The sequence below is a fragment of the Netta rufina genome (genome assembly GCF_964035555.1).
Source record: "Netta rufina genome assembly, chromosome: Z".
NCBI classification, from domain to species: Eukaryota; Metazoa; Chordata; class Aves; order Anseriformes; family Anatidae; genus Netta; species Netta rufina.
Window position 1 is genome coordinate 46,644,404 of NC_140126.1, and position 16,211 is coordinate 46,660,614.

The following is a 16,211-nucleotide window of genomic DNA, read 5'->3' on the forward strand; positions in this document are numbered from 1 at the left end:
TCTGTTACTAACACTAATCAAGTCAGGGATCAGGCAGAAAATACAGTTAAAAGCAAAATTTGAAAATCTCCTACACCAAGCGCCAGGGCAATCAACAATAAAAGCCAGTGCCAGAGATTCAACTTATCTTTCCAAGACTACTGTCTGCTCTACAATTTGATGTGATCTGCATTGTAGCTCTCAGACACATGGACAACTAAATCACACATGGTTAGCAACAAATAGCGGCATTAACACTCAAAAGGACAATCTAGTGAAAGCAACATCTTACTTAAATTTGTCTGCATGGAATGGGACAAATTCCAAGCCAAATCTCCCAGTAACACATGAACAAAACTATCCCCCTCCTCAGCCTACCCCACTTCTAGGGCCACACTAGCAATCCGAAACAAATTTCTGCAGTTCCAGTTAGCTCTAATGTCATGCAGAAGCCTTCCGAGGATCACAAAACTCTCAAGAGATCACGCTGTTCAAAAGTGCTTGAACAAAGGCTCTTTCAGTTTTGGCCTGTTGTGTATTCACACCAGAAAGTATTTTTGCTATTGAGACTGCCATGACAAGCAGTAAAAGGCAGTGAACTGAGGAAGAAGCACAGGAAAATAGCCGCACATGTATTCAGAATGAATTATACCAGACAGGTAAGGGAAATGGACTCTACAAAATCCTGTGAGAGGAAGGATTATTTCCAAAGAGAGATTTAGAGATTCCTCTCTCATCAAAATTGCCCTTTCAATGAGTTTCAAACTTGGAAATTTCAATAAATAAAAGTATTTCCTCATTCTAGGTTGTATAGTGATACACGTTTCTTTTGTACATTTGATTAGTTACAGAGGAGCTCAATTCATAAGGCTTTCAAAAAGAAAGATAACATTTCTTGACAATTTCCTTTTACAATTCAGCACACTAGATTAAGATCAGCATTACTATAACACTGCAATGCCAACTCTTTCCATTTTATGCCTTAAGCAAAATTTGCTGCTTCTTTAGAGCTGTTTATGAGAAGAAGCGCTTGTAAGTATATACAAAGACTATACACCAAACATAATAATTTTAAAATAGTAAGTTCTTTTTCATGTAATTTATTAATTCTCTCTCATATTTCAGAAAATAAACACATGATCAGTTCCAGATGGAGAGTCACTAAAGTATCTTACTAAAAAAAAAAAAATCCATATTTTTATTAAGTGAAAAAAATGAGGGTGAAAATATAACCAAAATTATTTTTGTCCTATTGATTATCTATGTTTTTCACAGTTATTATTTTTTACAGGAATCCCATACTAAGTAAACCGGTAGCATAATAGCTATGCAAAACATAAGCTCTGTTTTATGAATTATATTTTTATATGGTCTGTTAAATTTAAATTATAAACATATCTTTTATTTTTGACTAAAAAAAAATAATGCATTCCTTTCAAGTGGACAGTCACTAGCAGTGACCTACTTTGAACTTGAGTGTAATGAAGTACATGATTTAGTGTTAGACTAAACATAATATCTCCAAAGACTTTATGAAAGGGAATAGAAAGACTGAATAAATAACTTGTTATAATGAGCAAAAATACAGAATTACTCTGAGAAACTCTATGTTGGGTAAAGGCAAAAAATAATTTGTGCAGACCATGAATTGTTTACCTTTGACAGATGAAGACAAAGTATACAAAATGCCACTCCTACTATGGAGGGGTTTCTGCCCTCTGTCAAGACCCATTGTCTTACGACAGCCTCGTTCCTCGACTGCAGCACCTGGTTTCACATTCAGAGGGTCTAGAAAATTGCAATGCCTAAAAATGTTGTTAATTGCTATTACTTTAGTACTTCATTACATGGTTTTGCTATGTTCTTGTATGAAGTGTGTGATGGCCTCCACCTTCATAATTTCCCTATTAAGTATGACCACCAGCTGGCTGATGTGTGACTAAAGCCATATATCAACCGGGACACCATAGCAAGGTGTCCCAGACTCATCCTACATATGTCCTCGATACTCCTTTCTTGCTTCCCTTCTCTTCTGCACACACTCTTATGGCAAAGGGAAAGGAGAAGACAGTTGGAGAAAGATGACTGAAGTGAGAAAAAAATGTAAAGAGAATGAGCAAACAGGGAGGAAGTATTGATGCAAGAGAAGAACACAGCTGGTTAAAAAAAAAAAAAAAAAAAAAAAAAGGAAGATAGGGTTGTCTGGAAGATTTACTTATAGCTTTTGTAGATGACCTTGCACCATCATTCTTCACAGAGCAAGAAAATAATGGAAAAAAAAAAAAAAAGATTTTACTGCTCAAATACAACTTCGTTTACTTACTCCAGATACTAAGATCTGTACTTTTTGGAATGTTTCTGAGCACAAAATAGTTCAAGACATTTTGTGCTGCTACAAGGTAACACTGTCTTCAAGTAAATGAAGAAAAAAATCAGAACAGACACAGAACCTCACAACTCAAAACAAATGCCTTGACCAGGAGACCAAGCACAGGATCAGTGATAATCCACCCAAAATAGAGGACAACACATTGGAAAAAGCCCAAGACAGGCAGAAGCAGGTGAAAACTCACCACTGGAGCAGTTGGGTCCTCCCCAGCCAGGCTCACACTGACAGGTGTTTGGAGCAATACAGCGACCATGGACACATTTGTCAGCACAGTGAGCTGTCAGAGAAGGAAATAAGAATAAAAATTAATTACAGCTCTTAACACTTGGAAAGATATTCAAAACTTACTCTCATTCCAGATGTTTCATGCCTCAAATACCGTTTAAAAGTAAAATAAATATTAGCACATTAATATTTGATGGCTGCTCTTCAAAATAAGTTATCTGACTTCTGTCTCTTCCATTTTGCCTTATTCTGAAGGATCCAACTAATCCAGGTTGGTGCTTCTCAAATACTTCTGCATTTAACAAAGAGAAAATTGTCCACATTCAATGGAAAAACAGTCATAGTGTAATTTAGCTTAGAGAGCTGCCTGGATATGGTCGTGGGCAGCCTGCTCTTGGTGGCCCTGCTTGAGCAAGGGTGAAACCCTTTACCCTAAGAAAGGGAAAACTGCAAGCCAAAAACATGTGGTTCTCTTGAAACAGCATGGACAAAATATGATTTGCAACACGTCAGGATTTTAATATTGCTTTTTCTGAATAGTTGCACAGTTCAAATAAAGCACAACAATACACTGATGACACTTAAGGTAAGGCACAAGGTACAAACCCTATGAATCACTGCAACTTTTTAATAAGTGATAATCAGAGCTGCTTAAAAGTTTTCATTATTATTTTTTGTTATGATTTGCAAGAATGTATGTGTGTGGTTCTGCAGATAAGGCTTATTTTGAAATAAGTCTTATTTGACACCTCATTTTGACACAAAAACTTGAATTAGCTTCTGTATGCTGCACACCAACATAATTGACTCATAATACAAAAGGAAGAACTGGCAACCAGCAACTTTTTTGGCATTATATTCATAAGGAAATGCCCTCAGCTTTCCAAAATATATACACTGGAATCATTTCCATCCAGTTCAAACAACAATAAAACTTAAAAAATGTGCACAGGATGAGAATTTTCTTTGAACCTACATTTCCAGAAAAAATAAAAATTAAAAAATGACAGGAATATGATCAGTGTACCAATTAATACAAGGTGAACAATGGGGAAAGACAAAGTTGGTGTTTACAAGAATTTTAATGAGACTTCACACAAATCATTTCTGTGCTGAACAGATTGAAAGTGCTATACAATAATTGGAGCAAATACTTGTAAAATGTCCTGTGATAGTTTTTCTAATTAAACATGATGAAGCAGGATAGTCATATTTATATTTTGTGTGGTCACAAAGAAAGAGAGCCACAAAGAGATCAACAGTATATATTACTTAAATCATTGGTTATCTGGGATCCCAGCCACTAATTACATATTACAGCCTTTAGGTTTCCTTTGCAACTTTTATGTTTAATAAGCTACTTTTCAGATGTGCATTAAAATGACCTTCAACAGGGAGAATATGTATTTTTAAATGTCAAAAGATAAAAAACATTAATGTGTATTAATACTCCCAAAGCTATTTCATTCTATCTATTACGGAAATAATGACTAAATAATACATCCCACAACTCCATTAGTTTTACATCTAGATATGAATTACTTACATCTTTGAAGATTCTTGCATAATAAGTGGTGACATGGGCACTGAAGCTCTCCCTAAACCAAGTGTGTGAAAAATCTTCCCAGTGAACCATAAAACAACATGAGATAGCAGTGCACATACATGCTATGTGTGCATGCTTGAATAACTTACTGAATACCAACATACATTACCCAAAATCATTACCACTGTATACATTTTTTGACAGCCAAACCTCTTCTAACTTCAGCAATTAAACAACATGGGATAAGGGCCAATGAAAGACCTCTTAAAATGTAAATACTATTGTTTCCAAATAAACATAATAAAGATCGCTTAAAATTGTGTGTATATATATATATATATATATATATATATACACATATATATATATATATACATATATACATATATATATATATGGCATACAAATTTCTTTCTCTGAGAAGGGTGACATGAAATTCTTTACTTTGAAGAAGTTAAAGGCCAAGAATATTTCAAAAATGTTCAAGATTTATAAAAAATAACTATCCAGTATTCCTTTATTTCATTTTAAGTTACTTAATGCCCCAAAATATATCTGATCAATAAGCAATTTCCTTCTATATTCTAGATATACCTATTTTGTAACCAAAAGAAATTACTCTCCAGACACTAACTGGGCTAACTGATTCTTATTAACTGAATTGTAGTTAACATTCCTAAGAGACAGCATATATACCAAGATTATTTCACTGAACATTGGGACAAGAGAACCACAATTTACTACATGACCTAAAAAGTGTGCAAGGCTTTTCAGCTTTCAGGCTGAAAAGACCTGAAGTACATCTGGAACAGAGAGACTTTTCTTGTACACAAGATGTAAGAAAATATTTATGGGCAAAAACAGATGAAAAATTTAATGTGAAATCTCTTTGATAATGAGCAGTGTAAAGAAGCACCAATAATTCACTGACAGCAGTAAATTGCATAAGTCATATCTTATTCTTTTGCAAAGGAAAATCAATCAACATATGAAAAGCAATGAGAGCTTAAACTTGCATACTTGCTTTTTTATCTATTTTCCATTTTCTTCTGTTTCTTATTGTTTCTTTCAAAATCTTCCCTAAAATTTTGCCTTGTCCTACTTACATGTCTGTATTTCAGCAGGTCACATCTTTTTCATTTTCTTAAACACAGAAGGTAGATTTGCTTTTTCTGACTACAGAGTATCATCAGCCAACCTGAAGTATCTACAAAACACCTGCTGCTGTGCACACGTGCAGGAGGGGGCTGCCCAGTTCCCCAGACACAAGTATATCTTCGTCTCTGTTCCTAACACCAGGCACTGGTGTTTCTGCACCCAGCCAAATGATAATGCCCTGTTGAGAAAACTCAGCAATGTGAATTAACATGAAAAGACACGTATAACCTGTGCAGATCGTTGACACAACTAGTACAGCAAGCTGAAAGCAGTATGAAGCAAGGGCTTCGCAAAAGTGCTCACAGACATGCTGCAGCACTATAGCTTCATACTAAGGGGGATTAAGCCAGTCGTGCCAGAAGCATAGCACGTGTAATGCAATCTTAGATCAAGTTGTCATTTTCACATGCTGATTACGTGGTTCATACTGATACCAATGAAGGGAGGGAGAGAGTGCTCCAACTCAGGAGAAGATTACAATTCAAATACCTACTTAAATGCTGATGGGTTCCACCATACCACCTGCGGTGGAAATGCAGATTGCTCCTCCGCTGTGATGCCTACTTAAAGTATCACAGCTGAGTGGAGTAACTCCAGTGCCTCATGTCACTTCCACTTCTGAACTAGAGCATGTATGAAGAGTGGAATATGATAAGACTTGAAATTTCTGAATGGCATTTTATGAATCCGCTCTCTGTGATTAAGAAAGTGATATGAAGTTATTTAATGATAAATCACCATAGACAACATCTAGACAGCTGTGCATTACATTATCTGATGTTAAAAGAAGATACAGAAGAATTTCCAGTTATAAAATGTGAAAAGGCTATTTTTATCTTTAATGGAAGTTCATGAAAGCATTTTTATGATCATATTATCTGTCATTTATTTCCTTTGAAAAGCCAGGCGTAAATCAACTAACACAAACAAAAGCTTGAGATATTTTGTCTGTAATTATTTATGTATGTAAATGACCAAGAGAATCCACTATGGTTCCCAATTTTAACTTTCAGCGTTAAAACAAATGAGTCACAACATCAGATAAGCAGCTACCTGAAGACATACTTGATTTCATGAAATTTCATACCTGAAATCTCATTAAATAAATCTCATATTAAATATAATTCTGATCAACTGCACTGAGAATTTATATTAGAAGGAAAAAAGTGATACCTGAACAAGGTCTGTTTTGGGGTTGTAAGTAAATCTCCATATTATTTCTTTCACATAAATCACTTCCAACAAAAGAAGTCATACCACATGCATGACTGCATGCTCTGTGTTTGTCATTTCTGCTAATACCACTGTATCCTGATTTGGATTCCTAGAGTCTTCAGAAAGAGTAATTTGAAGAGATATATCCCTTTTCAAGAAAAAATAAATAAGCTTCTTTATCTGTTAAAGTCCTCAACATTTTGAGAATGAAAATTGAATGCATAAACCAAGTTAGATTGGAAATGTAAAAGAACTCTTCCACATATTGTACAAGATTTAACTTCAACTTCCTTGAAATTAATTAAAATATAGTCCCTCAGCATTTTCTGTGAAAAATGAAACACACATAACTACTTTTAAACTACATTATAAATGTGTTCTTTCAAATAAATTCTTCAATTCCATACTATATGCTAGAACGTATCCTTTGGTTAAACCTTTTTTTTTTTTTTTTTTTTTTTTTTTTCTTCTGTGCTTAACATCTGTTTTTTATTAAGGTGAGGGAAATTCAGTTACTTGGTAAAATAGCTTCATAATTCTACCTATATTCTTCCTATTCTCCATTTTCTTTCTCAAGGAAATTCAACAGGCTTAATCCTGCTATGTTGTCAGAAACTGTAAATTAATGTTCACGCTACCAATATGCTACAAGGATGAATCTACTTTATGTGCGTTAATCTACAGCAAAGCTACCAGAAGACATCTTAAAGCCTGAATCCTTTTGCTTCAGAAACATGATAAAATTGAATGGATTTTGTAAACTTAATAAATAATAATAATAATACACTTTTAATAAAAAGGTGTCTCAGCATGTAGCCCAGACTAGCATCCATATTCCAAATTAAAATAAATAAATAAATAAATAAATAAATAAATGAGAGCTGCAATATTCACAATGCACTTCCTTAACTAAATAAAAGACGAGTCAGAATTATGCAATCCATGTAAATACCTCTACTTTAACAGACAGTGTCATGATATTTTTCTACTGATACTGCTAACAATATCTGATTCTGTTATAGTCTCTGCCACTAGTGTTACTTTCCTGTTTCTTGGCTAAAAGGTGAAAGAGTTTGGATTTTTTTGAGCAATCATATGTGTATTTATATTGTTGATTTTTCACTTTGTGGCACCATACATAGGCTTATCAATGGCATTAGTTAAAAGGTGATACTAAAACTCTGAATCTGGGTTTGAACAGTTTACATTACAACAGTAATTTGTTGTTTAGAGAAGAACAAACAAAATACAAATTATTGTTTAAGTGATAAAAAGGTCTGTTTGTGTATTTTCCACATGTGAGTTTACTTACTGAATCCAAAAACAAAACACAAATGTAATTTTTACTGAAAAGTGAAATCTTAACAGAAGTGTCACCTACTGAATCACCTGAAACTGAAAGATTTTAGAAACAACTACGAAGTTAGAGTCACAATTCCACAGAAAACTTATATCCTAAGACAAATTCAAATTCGTATGTTCAGAATGAACTTGGAAAAAATCAAAAACATATATGTAAACCACTTAAATTTCAGCCCATGCTTTTCTCTTGCAGTTGGTCGTTCTTTTCTTTGTGAATACTACATTTAGGGACTTCAGCAATGTGAGGCACCCACATTCTTGCTATAATTCTATACAGTGACAAGTAATTCTCTTCCCACAGTAGTGCAGTAGCACTACCATTAGTAAGTGCTACCACTAGGACAATAGGCACTGGTGAGTATTCATGCTGAAAATTCCTAATTAGTATTTTAAAAAGGAAGTCACAAGATTTCACTTCATCACTAAATGCAGTGAAGTGTTGAGTCATACCAAAATCATCTGCCAGTAGAATTTTCTAACTGAGCTTTTTAAACTGAGAAGTCAAGCAAAGGAACAAACAAAACATCAAACGAAAAACATCACTGTCCTTGGGGGTGCTTAGGGAAAGGTTGGATGTAGTGCTTAGGAACATGGTCTAGTGGGTGATATTGGTGGCAGGGGGATGGTTGGACCAGATGATCTTGGAGGTCTTTTGACCTAATGATTCTATGATTCTATGATCATTCTCATTTATATAATAACCAAATATAGACAAAAATTGGTTCTTATAAGTCTAATAAATACGTTTAAAAAAAAAAAAAAAGATAAAAAAAATGCTGATCTGATCTTAGATTGATTCTCTTTTAAAGTAGGGTGTTTTTTTTCAGTATCATTTTGACCTTGCTTTGTCTTGTGCAGAAAATACATTTTAAATCAAAGATCTTACTGCTTTATTTTCAAATTCCAGTGAGTGCCATAAAACAAAAAAAGTAAATGAGGATTTCATGATGTTTTGACATTCACGGCGTACAATTTTCCAATATACAACTAAATCCGATCAGTCACTTCCAGTATGCACTTCACAAAACACAGAACTGTGCCTCTGAACAAATCTAGGCACTGTTTCACATTTATATTGAATAAATAATGTTAATGTATGTATTGATGCTAATTTTTCAGACTCTGTTTACCAGAGACCAAAGATGCATCCACTGTACTGACTTCTCCTAACATGGTTTGCAAAATCCAGCAGCAATGGCAAATCTCTTGTTATCTGTTATTTTGCAGAGCGTTTTGCTGGAGCAGCTCCTCCAAACTTTGAAAACTATGCTTCACCACTGTCTTTGAAGCAGTAAGGGAGGCGATAAACCTATGAAATTATCTCTGTTTCTCCCACTCTCAGATGAGAAAAAGCACCAGGTAAAGAGTGCTGTAGATGGTTAGGCAGGAGGTGTGTGGTGACAGACACAAGGTGACCTGGGCCAAGGCCTGCCTGGCCCCAGGATGGCAGGAGCCCACCCGCAGGCTGCGCTGTGCAGGCCCTGGGGGCCAGGCCTGGGCTGGGGGGACATGAGGCTGATCTACACACACAAGCAGCCCACAGGTCTGACAGGGCAGCGTACACGCTGCAGCTCTCCCAGTACGTAGGGCTTGTCACATTTTTCCCTTGGCTGGGCTTGCCAAGCACAGGCCTGCTCAGCAACTGGGCGGCAAGCTGGGACCAGCCCCCACAATCCAGAGGCTCCAGCCCCTCACTGGGCTGCTCTTAAAGACACCCACAAATGACATTACTGACAAAAGACTGGCTCTGATAAACCCAGTTTTTCTAGGAGATTAAAAGTTTAAGACAAATTCAGTGTCCTGACTTCTGGAAAATTTACAGCTACAGTCCATGCTGTGTACATGTGTATCCACAGAGGAAAATAATGTTAAATATACTGAATTAATTTTATTTTTAGCTGTACACATTTACACAACTTTGAGGACACACTGCCTTTCACATGTGCTCACCTATTATAAGCTCCTCTCTGTCACTCTTGCCAGTGGAAGCCCCTAGCTGTCCAGTCTGCTGTACAGCTTTGAACAAGTTTCCACCTGACCTGTGTTCAGCCACTCACATATACTCTCAAGGCTATGGATTAACACACCCTCTATTTTCATTCCTCCTTTCTGCTGTGATCTTGAATGAATATTAGTTTAAGAATCAGACCTTTCTAGGTTCTTCACAAGGCTTTGCAAGAGGGAGAAAGAGAGCCAAGCCAGGGTCACTGCCAGTCTGGACAGAGTTCTTCAAATTCTAGATTTAGGAAGCTTTGGAGACAGCAGCATGTGCCCTACAACAGGGTGGTGCTGCTGCCTTCAAACAGTTGTTACAGACCTTCATACCTGCAAGAGTTGCTCAGGGATCAACCTGGGCCCATGCTGAGGCCTTGCATTTCCCTACTGGTTTTGTTGGTGTTTGTTTTTTGTGTTGAAAAATGCTCTGACACTTGTGCTGTCTGAGATGTAATGTGCCATGTAATCATTAGTGAGAATCACATCAAGGTTGGTTACTTAGACTTCTGAGATCCAATTATCCTGTCATTTCCATATGCACAACACCAATTGACTTCAACAAGATCTGCATGCGCACCACTGATGAATAACTGAGCCCCCAGTAATGCAGCTCCCACAAATCATCCCCAAAAGGGAGCCAAACCAGCCCTGCAATGAATGTACGGAATTTCAAAGCAAAAAGAAGCTAGACTTACGGACACACATTTCCCTGCTTTCATAAAATCCAGGGCAGCACTGGGATTTACGTCTGTACATCGTTTTTTCACCATGTCTGTAGGCAGTACGGTAACTGATTCTAAAGAAAAGAATGAATGGTTGATGCATATATTTAATGGTTCAGAAACTAAATCATTTATATGCTTACATATTTTTTAAAATCTTCAGACAGCAGTAAAGATATCTCAGAAATATCAGAGATATCAGAGATATCTCAGAGAATTCTCCAGAAAGAGACCTTTATTTATCTGTTGATGTATTTAATAGTCTTGTGGGTTCCACAACAAACCTTATTTCCATGGTTGGACAGACAGCAGTAAAGTTAAGGATTCTGGCTACTTAACCAAATCACAAACTAGAGTATCATTGCCTTCACCAATAGCATCCCCAATGGAGACTAAAGTGTGGCAAAACAAATCCATTTCCCTGATCACTACTGGTGTCAGTTTCCAAGGAGAGACTACTTGGGGTTTATCCTTACAAGGGTGAGTCTGGTTTCTGGGACAGTGTTGATTAAGACAAGAGAAGTGCTAGTTAAGACACTTGAAGATGTCTTGAATATCTCTAAGGAGATACCTGGACATGATCCTGGGCAACCTGCTCTAGGTGGCTCTGCTTGAGCATAGGGGTTGGACCAGATAACCTCCAGATGTGCCTTCCAACCTTCTTTTTACTTCCTTTTCAAGTAACACACATTTTCCCCAGAACATAAGGTTCAAAGCAGCAAAGTGTCTCATGAAGTTTTTGAACAAATGCACCTGGTAGGATCTGGAGAATTGCACTTCATGCACTGCATGCTTTTTTCTTAACCTGTTCTTTTTCTGTCAGCCCTCAGTAGGGTGATATACCCTGACATGCTAATGACAGATATGTGACTTTGCTTGGATCAGACATTTTTCAGTTGACTCAGACAATCAGTGCTACACAAATAAGTCACTATAAATGAAATATCCTATATGCCATGCTTGATTTTAGCAGACACAAGGTCTCTACACATATCTACGATATCAGCAGTTTGACAATTTAGCAATTATACATCACCTGTGTCGTGTGCACTTAAACCAGTTTAGGATGTCAGTACAGCTGGTGTAGTAAATTTGATCAAAAGGATGTGGATATGACTCTTGCACTGTGACTGAATAACTGGGGAAAAAGAGAGAGAGAGTGAACAGATTATTGAGCAAGTCCTTTACAATACAGTGATTTTATTAAGTCTTTAACAAAGTCCTAGTAAGTAGCTGTAGTTAGAACAGATAACAAGGCACATAACAAGAACAGATAACAAGGCACACCTTTTAGGCACATCCTGTAACTTCTGGATGTACACACAGTCATAGCACACTTAGCAATAGACAGTCATGGCTTTGACAAATACTTCTTTGCTTTCTAAGGTGAGGAGTCTGCTAAAAAGGTGCTCCATAAGCCCTCACAAACAAAGTTGTTTAGTCAATTTCAGCCTAATGCTGTCTGTTACAAAGGATCTATTATAGTCTGCTATTGTTTTTAACTACTATCTAAATGCTACTAGTTCTTAATTTCCTCTTTAAAAAGGGAGGCATAAAATATGTATTAAAATTCATGAGGAAATGCTTAAAATAAAGGTATAAAAAATAACAAAATATTCATATGCAACAAAACAGCAAGTGCAAGTTTAGGCTAAATATGAACCAGCTAACTTTATAAAATAGAATATATGGATTGAAAGGGTTTTTATCCACTAAGGGAAGAAAAACATACATGTAGAAAGCAATCATGTCTCTGTGTAATACATTTGATGAAATGGTACTACTAGACATTTAAAGAAAAGTAATTACGTCTAAATTCTAAAAGCAATTGTTGTCTCGAATGAGCAGCTAACTGAAGCAGCAAGGCAATGAGATGTGTGGCACATTTTCTCCTGCTTTACTAACATCACTGGAGAGCTGAAGAACTAGTTAAGAGACAAGATTATATTTATTCTTTTGTCATACAAAACAGAAAAATCTCACAGGATTTTCTGAAAAAATATATATATTTTTAAAAACTGTAGCTGTATCCGTAATAAAACATCTTCATCGGTAGTGGAAAGGTCTGTCAATGTACTTACATATAAAGGTGGGTGTTAATATAGAAGTACACCCACATAATAATTACTGAAAACAGATAGGACAACTGTACCATCCAACAGTCTGTTGAGCAATCAGAAGTTATAAAATACTTAAATGTGTACTTTTTCTTGTTTTCTGGCTAATTTTGAACAGAGATTTTTATTTACTTATTTATTTTATTTATTTATTTTTTGGTCAGAAGTACTATACTGAAGACCTATTACTTCTGCCTGTCAAATTATGAGTATAGTGAAAATCCAGAGCCTCCAGAGCTGTCAGTGGGGCCAGAGGAACACAGCCCTGCTGCAGAAGGGAAAAATATTGAATCACCCTAGAAAACTCTTGCACAGACTGTTTGTGCTGGCAGTCCGACAGTCCTTGGTTGCGTAAGGGGGTTAGAAAATATGGGAACGTGTGGTCCGTTCCTGCTGTAGTGCTGGTTCCTGGGAATAGTCAAAACACTTGCTGAGCGCACAGCCCGTCTGGCTTTTACTCACACTTTGACCCCCTCAGCACCTACTACAGGGTAAAAGCCACAGTCTCCTCCTCCTAGTGTCATCACCTACACTTAGAGAAAACATGTCCAGATCTACTTACTCCTCGCTGCCCAGCACTTGCTCCCTGTTTTCCCTATGCCCATATAGAGGCAAGCATCCCTAATCTCTCCAGCTGTCAGAGCGAGCCCGACAAAACGTCTGCGCTTGTTGTTGGACACGATGCTCAGCCCATCCGCTCTTGCTGTGATCGCAGTTCATTTGTAAAGAATGTTTCATGACAGGGCGGGGTAGGTTTATTTAAAGGATATAGTGCTGCCAGTGACAGCAGCAGCAATGAACTGGGATCTGTTGGTTTTACTCATTCGTAGCTATGTTCCCCTGCTGCCTGCTCTGAGACACAGCACAGATCTTTCAGTTCATTCAACAAACTGGAAACACTCAATGAGTGTATTTTCTCTTCTGTAGACTTTAATTACTTTGTTTTAAAATACATTATGCACTATATATATATTTTTTTTTTCCATGTTGCTTTCACTATGCTGCTTCTTCCCTCAAAAAAACACTTACATGGATAAAAACAGTTAACAAATGATACACAACATGGAGTAGTATCAGGCTTGTTGTGTTTTTTCCTAACCATGGGTATCTAGTCTTGTGCCTGAATATTGTAACCAGGTATTTAGTATGGTAATTACTTCATATACACAATTTCGTATATGCCAAATTGCATACCAAGAATCTGCTCCGACCTTTGCTGCACATAAGCTAAAATAAATGGCTGGGGGAAGTCCTTAAGTACATTTTTTGATATACAGACCATAAAAATTTAAATACAAGTTTCAACTTCCTCTACAAAGATTTAGCCCAAACAATTGCAAATATATGTACAGTGGCTCAGCAGCATTTCCAGAAACTAAACATAAAAAACAATTTACCTCCAATGGAGGAAATACTTATGGTCTCAAATGAACAGTTAGACTGTCTCAGGGGTTAGCTGATCAGTCATGGGCTTAATTAAATAATAATAATGAGACATTCAGGCTGGTTTCACTACTATAATCTTTGCTCAAGAAAACTACAACAAATGCTTGTGGTTCAACCTCTCCTACCCACTGTGAGCAATCCACTTGCAATTAACCTGAAATTGGTTGAACAATTGGACTAACTAAACTGATGAATTTATAGCTGCACGTTATAAATTTCTGAACCTCATCAAAAAAAAAAAATCTTAATTTAGATTCCAGTAATGTTGAAAAAGAAAGAATCAGCATAATCAAATTTGGCCAAACTCCAATATGGCTAATTACATTTTGCATATGTAAAAGCTCCTTTTCACTTAAATTGAAAAAAGCTATTTTTAATTTCTTTCTTGTCCCTAGACAGTTCTGTAATATTACTGGTGCCACTGTTGTGTTTTTCCTAACCACTACTGCAAAGATGGCTGCACTTCAACCCACTGTGAAATAGTCTTTTAGTTATGCATGAACTTACCTTGCCCACATGGTTATGCAAAATTTTATTCCCAGATCATTATTTAACTGAAAGTTATAAATCAATTAAAATGTAATAAGCAAAACAAACCAAAACTTTTACAATCAGAATTTGTGTCAAGTCTTACATAAAAGAAATTATTACCTTTCCCAGTGGCTACACACATTTGGATCTTCAAGGTTCAAAGATAAAGTTATCCCCACCCAATGGTACAGGAATATGACAGGAAAGCCAAAAAAGGAGTTAAGAACCATCTTTTCAAAAAGGTGACCTGTAAGAAAAAAAAAAAAATATATATATATATATAAAATACATTAATTATTACATAAACAATAAAGGAGCCAAAACCATTGACTCATTTTATTAGGCTATGCATAAAATCAAAGGTTTAGTGATATATATGAATAGGTACTTCAAGAAACACATGAAGCATGCCTAGTGGCAGCAAATACATGCCCATTCTGGTAGAAGAAGACAAATAGAGTAATTAATGCAAGTAGCAGGGCAGCCAGCAAGTCCTACCGCATTGCAGGCGGCCAGGGTCAGTCTGTTTAGAGATGGCTCATACATACCAGGTAACAGAGCTGCAGTTTTAAAACAGATTGGCACTTGCTCAAGACCACAAGCGTAGAAACACCTCTACTCAAGGTTTTGCTGATAACATGCCACCAGAAAGCCTAAAGACCACTTAACCAAAATGCTACACCATTAGCATTTTGGTTAAGTGCATAGCAGCACCAACTTCTTAAAAACCCCAGATAAAGCCCCACCTCAAGCAGCTTTAATCCACGTAGCACCATCTGTGAAAAGCTCACCCCCAAATCACACAGTGACTGCACATCCCTAGGGATACCAGAGCACTGAGTATATTTGGGCCACCAAGGGGGTGATGCTCGGGAGAGGCTGTACTCCGACACCGGGGCAGTGCCTCAAACCCAGGTGCCTCTCTGGGGAGACGCAGCAGCGTAATGCAGAGAGATGGATGTCAGAGGAGCAAAAAGCAGTGTTATAGGATTCTGTGATGGGTGCGTGTGTGTCTGTGTGCTATTCTTTTACGCAAATGTATACGTGAAATTATATATATATGCATGAATGCTCCTCAGTTCTTCAAGATGTTAAACATCATTATTAGTAGCTACAATGTCAGCTCAGGACTTGCTAAAAATGGCACAGTGCCTTTTACTAACTAATAATTCCCATGCAAGCAAATTAATCAGTCAGGGGAAGGGTTTAAATGACTTTGCTTTAAATTGTTAACAGACAGTCTCACATTTTATTCTCTAGCATTACTGCTCTTTTAAGTTGAATTCCCAGTATAGTTTGCATAAATATCCCCTTCTATGCCAGTTGTACAATTCCCAAACAGAAAAAGCTTTCTGCTCATAAAAAAGTTACTATTATAACATAAAAATCTAAAAGATTATCACAGTACTTTGACTGGGTCTATCTTAGTTTTCAAGCAAGTGATTTCATTTGCATACCAAAACACTTTTAATCTAACCTACCATTAGTTCAAAATTGCCAGAATGAAAGCTGGCAGAAGGTAACCT

The 16,211-nt window shown here is 36.6% G+C and overlaps 1 protein-coding gene across 1 annotated transcript in view; it reads right to left on the minus strand.

Annotated features, from left to right (window-relative positions):
* MEGF10 (multiple EGF like domains 10) overlaps positions 1 to 14,926 on the minus strand; it is a gene marked incomplete at its 3' end in the record, with an annotated part of 73,350 nt that extends 58,424 nt beyond the window's left edge. The window contains exons 1-4 of the mRNA XM_084304593.1: positions 14,806 to 14,926; positions 11,628 to 11,729; positions 10,565 to 10,665; positions 2,553 to 2,645 (exon numbers count right to left, since the gene is read on the minus strand). Of these exons, the coding sequence (XP_084160719.1) occupies positions 2,553 to 2,645; positions 10,565 to 10,665; positions 11,628 to 11,729; positions 14,806 to 14,915 (406 nt within the window). The 5' untranslated portion in view covers positions 14,916 to 14,926. The remainder of the gene's footprint in view (positions 1 to 2,552; positions 2,646 to 10,564; positions 10,666 to 11,627; positions 11,730 to 14,805) is intronic.
* Positions 14,927 to 16,211: the final 1,285 nt, after the last annotated feature.